Source organism: Cryptomeria japonica, chromosome 8 (genome assembly GCF_030272615.1).
Source record: "Cryptomeria japonica chromosome 8, Sugi_1.0, whole genome shotgun sequence".
NCBI lineage: Eukaryota > Viridiplantae > Streptophyta > Pinopsida > Cupressales > Cupressaceae > Cryptomeria > Cryptomeria japonica.
The window spans coordinates 541,125,558-541,135,517 of record NC_081412.1 but is presented as its reverse complement, the minus strand read 5'-3'; the positions used below and the strand labels follow the sequence as shown (position 1 = coordinate 541,135,517).

Genomic DNA, 9,960 nt, shown 5'->3' with positions numbered 1-9,960 from the left:
TAAGTCAAACCCCGGTTTAGGAATTAACCTTGAATGAAATATTTCAAATACTGAAATAAATAATGAAAAGATATGTACCTCAGATCTATAATGACTAATAATGATGCTTTGCTTCTTTAATGTAACCACATATGTTGTATGAAATGGCATGAACAAGATAAAACACTAATCACACACACATGCTTGCATATGAATGATGTAATGTTGCTCCAAAATGGATGAATGAAGAATATACAACCTTGAAGACCTCTAGAAATGCTTGATGATGAATACTTCAATGCTTGAATGATAGATTACTTGAATACAAATTGATTGGACACCTTATGATTCTCCCGTATATCTTAAAGTGAGAGGGATGGACGCCCTTTTATACTTACCTGTTGAAAAACATCTTAATTTTCTGACATAAGCCAACATGAAGATTACATTCCTGCTAATTCTTGGTGACCATTAATTGGGGCCAAATTAAGGTCCCAATTGAGAGGACCAAGGATCCATGCCTTGGTCCCATTGAAGACCAAGGTGCCATGCCCTAGTCCTACCCCATTTAAGGGTCGGAACCAAGAGGCCATGTGATTTGTAGAGAGAAAAAGATGCTATATTTGAATGGTATGAGCAGAATTAGGTCCTAGTCCAACTTAGGGGCATGAACGCTAAGATGATGGCCCAAATGTGGACCAAATTGTAAGGGAGTGCAATTGAGGATGCTACGGATACAAATGACAACTTAACCAAATAGCCAAAAAACCACCTAGTGAACACCAACCATTAAATATGTACTTGTTTTATATATTCAAGCTCATACAAAACAACCAAGTGGTAAATAAAATCAATAACCCAACATTTTTTTTTATGAAGTTTTCTAATATGAATTTTTTTTTTGTATGCAACCCACACATAAAATATATAAACCAATTTCACATATAACTTTACAAGTGGCTACAAATAAATATTTAATGTGGCTAAATACATCAATAAATATGTAAATAATTCCTTTCTATGCAAGGTGTACAAAACCCATTTCTAACATTCTATCATTTGTTGTATATATTAAATAGAGGCCAATGAATCAAATATATCATCATAGACATCTATAGAACCAGATAAATCTCAAACATGGTCTTGTTCTCTATCAAGATACTTGAAATAACACTCAATGTGAGCACCATGTCAAGAGAGAAATCTTCTCATCCTCCAACATGCAACTTATGTCTAAGAAAAGGAACAAACTAAGTTGAATATGCACAAATCCAAAGAACAGAAGCATCCATTTCAAGTGATGAAAAAGGTCGAAAGTTACTATCAAATTAAAAATCAACATGATTAGAAATAACAACCATATTAAATGTTAATCCACAACTTTATCCATACCTCTAAGCTATCCAAACATTAGTAGTACTCTAGACATGGGAGGAGACCTCTACTTAGGTGGAGCCCAACAATTGTGAGAATCTAAAGAACAATTAGGAGGTCTAGTCCATCCACTACAAACGTAATTTTTTCTCTTATATTAAAGCTATGACTAGTGATGACCCTATTCTATTGACTAAGTTTTCTTATTCCTATAATGATGGGTTGGCTGATATTAGGGGTGTCTCATTCAATGTTACTATTGAGCTCATATTGATGACTACTACTAGGCTTCCTCTTGAGGGAGCTACTTTCCCTAGGAAACCTAAAGGAAACTATGAAGATAAAATTAAAATAATTTTTGAAGAGGTAGGAAAATGCTAGTCATCTAAAAAATAGGTTTAAATGTGAGGATCTCTCAAGGGTTTGGAAGATTATAGTTAAGGTTCTTATAAGGTATGTTACTTTGGATGGTCGTTTCAAAAGATTTTATTCCCAACTATTATCTATGGTTAATTATTTTATGTACAATACAAAAGTAAAATTTTCATTGCAGATTTAGTCCCCATTAGAGCAATCTAGGAATGTGGTTCTGGCCAATTTCAAGTCTACACACCTTCACTAGATTCTTATTTATCATTTTTACTGGTTCAATTTAGCTCTAACTATGGTGCTTTCCTCTTACCCTCACATAACCAATCCATCACTCATTATGAGAAATAACCTTACCTACTTTGTTAAGGACATTGGTAACCTCTCTTCCTTGGATTTAAATAGTCCCCAAAAGATGGAGAACATTTCTTGTTCCAATCTGCCACATTCTACTACAGTAAAATACCTAACTACCAAGTCCCTTGTCTCCTCTAAAAAGTAAATTTCCACCTTTAAGGACCCCTGAGATATTACTATTTATGATAATGACTTTGGGTCTACCTAGTTACCCTCGTCTATAAAATCCTCTATTAGCCACATCCCCTTCTCAAGAAGATGAGAGTAATAATGTTGATTCTATGGATCAATTAGCTCTTCAAAACCTCCCCAATTCTAAGTTTTATGAGGAACTTCTGACAAATTTAATGAGTTGTGAAAGGCCTACCACCTTCGAAATGATATTCTAAAGTGCTTAGTTGGTTAGTGTAACATCATAAATTATAACTAGTCCAATTTACACCTCCTATGGGTCCCATCATGGGATCCCCTCCCCAATTTCCCTTTGTTTTTTTCATTTTTGTATGATGATTAATTTCTATTATGACTATGATGGTTACTAGTTACATGGAAGAATTACTTTTAGGTGGATGGCATTTATGTTTTGAGTTCACTTTTGACAAGTGGTGTGAGTTAAGGAAGGCACTTATTGTTGATCATGGTAACTTCAATGTTTTACTTACATTGCATTTAACAAGATGTTTTTTTATGGATGATATAGGCATTTTTTCCATGGAAGTTGCTATGTGCAACATGTCATGGGATTAGCAAGATGTTCTATATGAAACAAATCACCTATTAGTCATTGAAGATGGTTTTCAAAAACCATGGAAACATACCTCTTTGTGTTGAGCTATATCTATATTGTCTTGTTTTAGTTGATTTTATGAAATAGGTTGATTATTTTCTAAGGTGTTGTTACACTACCAAAATTGCTCTTGAATTCTCTATTGTTGTAGCTACTCCTAAAAAGCATTATCTTTGTACATTGTCTTGTAAGGATTGGTGTAGTTGATAATACAATTGAATCTAGATTTTAGAGTGTGGGTTTTTCTCGAAAGGGTTTTCCCACCTAAATCTAATGTTATGAGTCTATTTTTTTAGATATGATTTTGTATGTGTTTATCAAGTCTAAAGTATTTAAGGGTTTGTAAGAAAATTTTGCATTCACTTTGCTGTTAGATTTAGCATTTGGAACCATTTAATATGCGCTTGGCTTCCTTTCATATGTAACAAAAATTGTGACTTTCTATGAGAGTTAGCCATGTGATTGTATTAGATTATTATCACAAACACTAATCAAACCATCCACCATCATCCCATTCAAATCTATAAATAAAATACAATAAATCACAAAACAATTGTTACCTTCCATGACAATCTACTTTTGTCTAGAGTGAATGAGCCCTTATTGTAGCTACCACTCAATTTCCTTTTTCTATTAGAGTATGAGTGACTTACTAGATGCCTCTTAGAAATGATCCAATCATCATGTTACCTAGATTTTGGCTCATTCTAGTGGTTCTTGAGTCAATTTTGATCATCATAGGCTCAAACTTGTATTGCCAAAAATTTTGGACTATAAAAGTCTGTGTGCACAAAGAGAAGAGAGAAAGCCTAAGTATTTATTAATCTGAGAAATAGCTAAAGAGGAATAACTAAGCATTAAATAGAGCAATCCAAGAGTGAAATTACAACATGTTGTATATTTATTTCAATACCAATATTTGCACTAAGCACATGAGGCTGAAGCCTGAGCTTGGGTAACACTGTTGGGATGAGTTTCTAAATTATTTTAATAGAAGCTAAATCATAATTGAAAAATAAAAATAAAAAATTGTAAATTGTCCAAGGAACCTAATCTTAAGAAGAGACAAGATCCCTTATCCTACAACTAGATTTCCTATAAATCCCTAGTGCTTTTATCCCAACAATTTGAGTTAAAGGTACCTTGGAGTAATTAATAATAAGACATTGCTAAAAATCTTGTTATTGAAGGACAGACTAGTCTTAAAACCATTTTTAACCAACTTGATGAATGGCTTTACATATTGAAAATATTTTAAAATACTTTGAACTACAAGTGGGCCATTAATTATTATCAAGGGTAAAAAAAATGAGAAGGAAATGGAAAATGATGTCATTCTAAAACTATTTTCATAAGGGTAGCTTTCCTCAATGAATCTCCCAAGCTTCAAACCCTTCAATAGCTTTGATCAACCACTTAGCACAAAGGAAGCGAGTCTAGTTTCTCGTCTCTTGTTGTTTTTTAATAACTTGATATTAGGAATTTTTTTATCATGCAACCAATGCAGTACTTATTAAATCACTGAATTTTTTTTTAAAGATTTCATTTTCTAAACCTATATCTCATTTATTAACTAGATATTTTTTATATTTATGTTTATTTTTTGAAATAACACTTGAGTTATGTTAGCTCATGAAAATGAATCTATCAAGAATGTTCATGTGGTTTCTTCTCTAAGTTGCATAATTCACTAATTTTTTGATAAGTGAATTTGCAAACCCCAATTCTCAAAAATAGATTCAAAAAGTTGATGAAGTGTATTAATAGCAAGCTTGGGCGCAATGAAAATGGAATGATAATATGTGGCAATAATATTTTCTAAAGCAAACTTACTAGTGAGTCCAAGGGAGAAGTAGAGAATAGAATAACAAAACACATTCATGTTTGAGAGAGGAGATTATATTAATTCTTTAATAACATTTTTTTTGTCTTTCTATACTGTCAAAGTATGAAAATTAATGTTAATACATTAAAATTAATTCACAATCATTTCTTTCTTATAATTTTTCAAGTTATCACATCCATAATTTTTTTATCAAATCATTAATAAACATAAATAATTATAGTCATTTTATTATATCTTACATCTAATAATTATACTAGTATATCTATATTTACAAAAATATAGATAAATTATGCCGAGAGAAATCTTATAATATAAGACGATTGGTTGTTCCCTTTTAAATATTATGGCACTCTTCCACTATCATTTGAATGTAACGGTTTCATATAGTTGGAGACAAGTGGCGAGGGTTCTATTTTATTACAAGTAATTAAAAAACACCTCCACAAAAACTTAAAGATGACATATTTCATGCATTTACCCGTCATTTGCATGTCAAATTGTTTCAAAATTGAATTTTTGTTTAGAGACATTTGATATCATTGTAGATGCCTCTAGACATAATAATATATATATATATATATATATATAAAAACAATGGCAACGTACGGCTTTCTCTACTACACAGATCTGCGTTTAAAAATAGACTAAACAAGCTTTCACGTCCACCCTGTACGCACAACCCATTGGCCTAATCTGAAAAGGATTGACAGAAGTGATGCAGAAGAGAATCCATATCCTTCCACGAAGACCCTCCATCGCCTACGGCCTTACGAGCCTCGCCTCTCAATTCCTGCGCCCTCTTTCTTACTCGCATTCCCTCCTCACTTGTCATCAACCGTTTCACTGCTTTCTCAACCTCTTCTGCACTCACCATCTCATTTTCATATGCATTTTCCCATTCTTTAACTTCCACGCCCGCTTTCAACTCCCGTGTGATCAGAGCCGAATTGGCAAACTGGTCGGAATGTAGAGGCCAGGTCAGCATACCCACTCCGGCGCTGATGCTCTCTAATGTCGAATTCCAACCGCAGTGCGTTAAAAACCCACCAGTCGACTTATGTAACAGGATGTCAAGCTGCGGTGCCCAATTCCTCGCAATAAAACCCCGTCCCTCTAAACGCCTCTCGTACCCTTGTTCCAAAAACTTGCAAGCCGAATCGAACTGAGCTTCTGTCGAGGAATCGGCCCCGTCGGAAATCCTGAGCACCCACAAGAAATGCTGCCCGCTGCGTTCCAATCCGTCAGCCAGTTCTCGGATCTGTGTGACCGAAAGAGAAGATACACTTCCGAATGAAACGTATAGAACGGACGCTGGGGCCTGTGTATCTAACCATCTCATGCACTCTGTGTCCGCCTGTAATCGCAACCGCCGTTCGTCATTGAAGAAGGCCTGCGGAAGAAGAGGACCCACACTCCACACAGGCTTCCCGCCGAAGACTAGTTCTTCTCTTCCCTGGTGAATGAACTGTGATTCCAGTGCGTTGAATGTGTTTATGATCTGTCCCTTCGCAGAACCTAAAAGTGACATTTGATGCTTCGAATATTTTATATATCTTTCAGGAAGGCAACGCTTCAATGATATGCTAACAGGGGACACGCCCATTGTCTCATCAGATACCCGCTTCATCCACAGGTAGAAATAAGCGCCAGTGGGCCTGAACGCATAGGCAGGGATTGAATATTTGGTAGCCACAGTCTGAATCCATCCCATAACCGAGTCGTGGACTATAACCACTCTATTATTGTTCTGGGAGCGGATAGTGCACAGTAGCTGCTCCAAATGAGACCCTAGCTGATTCTCCATGGCTTCAAACAGAGGAATCAAGTGAAGTGGAAACATATGAGTACTCTGAGCATCAATTTCTCCGTCTGAGAGATGAGGCATGGGCCATTCCTCGAAACGAATGTCGAAGTTGTGAAGCTCCCATCCCTGAACACGGCGGCGGACTTGGTGAATATGGGTGGAGGTGGCCACGAACGATACACTTGCTCCCCGTTGGGCGATAGCTCTGGAGAAATGAAGGAGCTGATTGAGGTGCCCCTGTGCAGGGAGTGGCACCACCACTACTCGCATTCTCGCACCATTTCCATCTCCAGCCATTGCTCCGAAAGCAAATTCAATTTACTGGTCTACAATGAAAGGAACTTGAATCCCTTATCAAGATGAATAAAGACGACTGATTTACACTGACAAATGACATCACACAGGTGCGGCGTCCTACAGGTCAAAGATATTTGTTTGCTAGTAATGCCCTTATGTCATGACACCTTTTTAATATTATGGGTTGTGTTCTTTTTTGGTGGCACTTCTTAACGTTGGTTGTGGTTATTGGACGCGTCTATTTTGGTTTCAAAAAGACAGTACAGATTGACTAACACGCATGTTAGTCGCGCGTTTTACACCGTCGATTTTGCAGTTAATAGCTGCGATTGACTAACCTATCACTAACACGTTGTATGACAGGTCTGTTTTGGAGCTAGAATAGCCGTAGCCATGGTTATTCTAGTTTCAAAACAGATCTTTTGTACAACTGATAGCAATGTGTTAATCTATCGCAGCCGTTTATTGTAAAATCGATGGTGTAAAACGCACGACTAACACGCATCTTAGTCAATATGTACTGTCGTTTTGGAGCCAGAATAGGCACGTCCCTTAACGTTCAAAGAACTGCCATTCAATACAGAAATGGCATGTGACTGGACATTAACTACAAGAGTGATAGCTTTTAGTTGCAAATATGTTGTATATGTTTTATGTTAAAATATTTTATATTTTGTAAGAGAGAATTTTTTGGGTAGTTTGTTTTGATATTATAAATTTATTTAATGTGGTATGATAGGTTCATGGTTGAGGGACCACTTGCTTAATTGGATTTATTATAAGAATAAATTAGTAATGGATCCACAAATTCAATGGGCATGGTGATATATCTTATTCTTTTAGACCTCTAGGTGATGGACCCTTTTTTAAAGATATGTAAGTGAGTTCTAGGCTTATGTAAAATTAAAGTAATTTTTTGACTATTTGAATTTATTTTGTGATTTATTACATTTTTTTTTTCCATTAAGGTAGGGCCTATTACATGTGACAAAAATAATGCAATCACATGTGGAGATCTCTAGACATTGATAATATAGAAAATGAGGTCATTGATTTCCTAACAATATTGAACATTTAACGAAAGAAAAAGTCAAGGTTAAGGTAGATACTTTATCATAGAAGGTGGAGAAAATATCCATGAATACAAATTGATGCATTATCAAGGAGAATTGAGTCCCTTTTGATTGATATATAATTTATGGGAGTGAATTTGCCTAATAATAATTGAAAATTAAATTAAATTTCTAAGCAATTGTATGTATACATATACATATACCCTAAACCCACCCGTCGACTTGTGAAAATGGATGTGAAGCTGAGGCGCCCAATTCCTCACAATAAAACCCCGTCTCTGTGATCGCCTCTCGTACCCTTGTTGCAGAAACTTACAAGCTGAATCAAACTGCGCTTCTGTCGAGGAATGGGCTTCATCGGAAATCCTGAGCACCCACAAGAAAGGCTGACCGCTGCGTTCCAATCCGTCGGCCAGTTCTCCAATCTGTGTCGCCGAAAGAGAAGACACACTGCCAAAAGAAACGTAGACAACCGACGCCGGAGCCTGTGTATCTAACCATCTCATGCACTCTGTGTCCGCCTGCAATCGCAACCGCCTTTCGTCATTGAAGAAGGCCTGCGGAAGAAGAGGACCCACACTCCACACGGGCTTCCCACGGTAGACTAATTCCTCTCTTCCCTGCTGAATGAATTCTGATTCCAGTGCACTGAAGGTGTTTATGATATATCCCTTTGAAGACCCTAACAGAGAGCTTTGGCGCCTAGAATATTTTATCGATCTTTCTCGAAAGCAACGCTTCAATGATATATAACAGGGGGCAAACCCCATGTCTCGTCACTTACCCGCTGCATCCATAGCCTATAATAAGCGCCAACAGGGCTGAAGACATAGGTAGGGATTGAATATTTGGTAGCTACATTCTGAATCCATCCCATACCCGAGTCATAGACTATAACCACTCTATTATTGTTCTCAGAGCAGACATGAGACCCCAGCTGATCAACATGAGACCCCAGCTGATCGTCCACGGCTTCAAACAGAGGAATCAAATGAAGCGGAAACATATGAGAGCTGTGAGCATTGAGCTCTCCAGGTGAGAGATGAGGCATGGGCAATTCGTGGAAACGAATATCGAAGTTGTGAAGATCCCATCCCTGAACGCGGCGGCGGACTTGGTGAATATGGGTTGAGGTGGCCACGAAGGATACGCTTGCTCCTCTTTCAGCGATGACTCTGGACAAATGGAGGAGCTGATTGAGGTGTCCCTGTGCAGGGAGTGGTACCACCCCCACTTGCATTGTCGCACCATTTCCATCTCCAGCCATTGTTCCCAAAGCAGTTTCAATTCGAGGCCTTACAATAAAAGTAACCTGTATCCTTATCTTCGACAAGTACAAATCCAATGGTATACGTTGCAAATATACGATTGCAGCCTCTTACAGATCATGAAATTTGTTTCCTAATAAAACTCAAACTCTATACGCTGGCGCTTCCTTTCATTCCCCATCATAGAACAAATATAAGACGATTGAAAAATGGCGTTACTCATCAACTTGCTAGTTTGTCTTTTGTGAATGAGTATATAGTAAAGGAAAATTTGGATTACTCTTTCTCAGGTCAGACTTATCTTGTCGGTGTGTAATTTTTATGATAATGCATATATGTAAAACAAAATCTAGTTAACAAGATAATGTATCAATTATTTATACGATAGTTTGAATATTAAGAGCATGAAAACTTTCTTTAAAAATTATTGATGTTATGGTTTAGGGGAATTTTGTCTCTCTAGCATCAAATAATTAATGCAATTTCTTATATCTATTTCATTAAATAATGAAATAATATAATTAGCATATACATCTGAAATTTTAATTTAATCTATATAAAGTATGCCAAGAGATATCCTTCTCGAGGCGCTTATTTTACTTTAGGGTGTAAAATTGATTAAAAATAGGCGCCTCGAGAAGGATATCTCTCAGCGTACTTTATATAGATTAAATTAAAATTTAAGGTATATATGCTAGTGGCAATGGTGCCGCGCAACATGGGAAACATAAAATAAATCAATATATAAATATATAGTATCTTTTAATTAAAATAAATTGTATTATAATATAATTATATTATTATGA

General features: G+C 36.3%; 1 protein-coding gene and 1 pseudogene across 1 annotated transcript; both read right to left on the bottom strand.

Moving 5' to 3' along the window:
• Window positions 1-5,196: 5,196 nt before the first annotated feature.
• Window positions 5,197-7,023, bottom strand: LOC131051913 (zeatin O-xylosyltransferase). The gene has a single exon (XM_057986509.2). The coding sequence runs from the start codon at window positions 6,811-6,813 to the stop codon at window positions 5,401-5,403; it is 1,413 nt and encodes a 470-aa protein (XP_057842492.2). The 5' UTR covers window positions 6,814-7,023; the 3' UTR covers window positions 5,197-5,400.
• A 999-nt stretch (window positions 7,024-8,022) lies between these two features.
• LOC131857420 (zeatin O-glucosyltransferase-like) lies at window positions 8,023-9,202 on the bottom strand (annotated as a pseudogene).
• Window positions 9,203-9,960: the final 758 nt, after the last annotated feature.

Excerpts from the sequence above, each read along its gene's own strand:
- LOC131051913 (XM_057986509.2), bottom strand. The coding sequence starts at position 6,813 with ATGGCTGGAGATGGAAATGGTGCGAGAATGCGAGTAGTGGTGGTGCCA.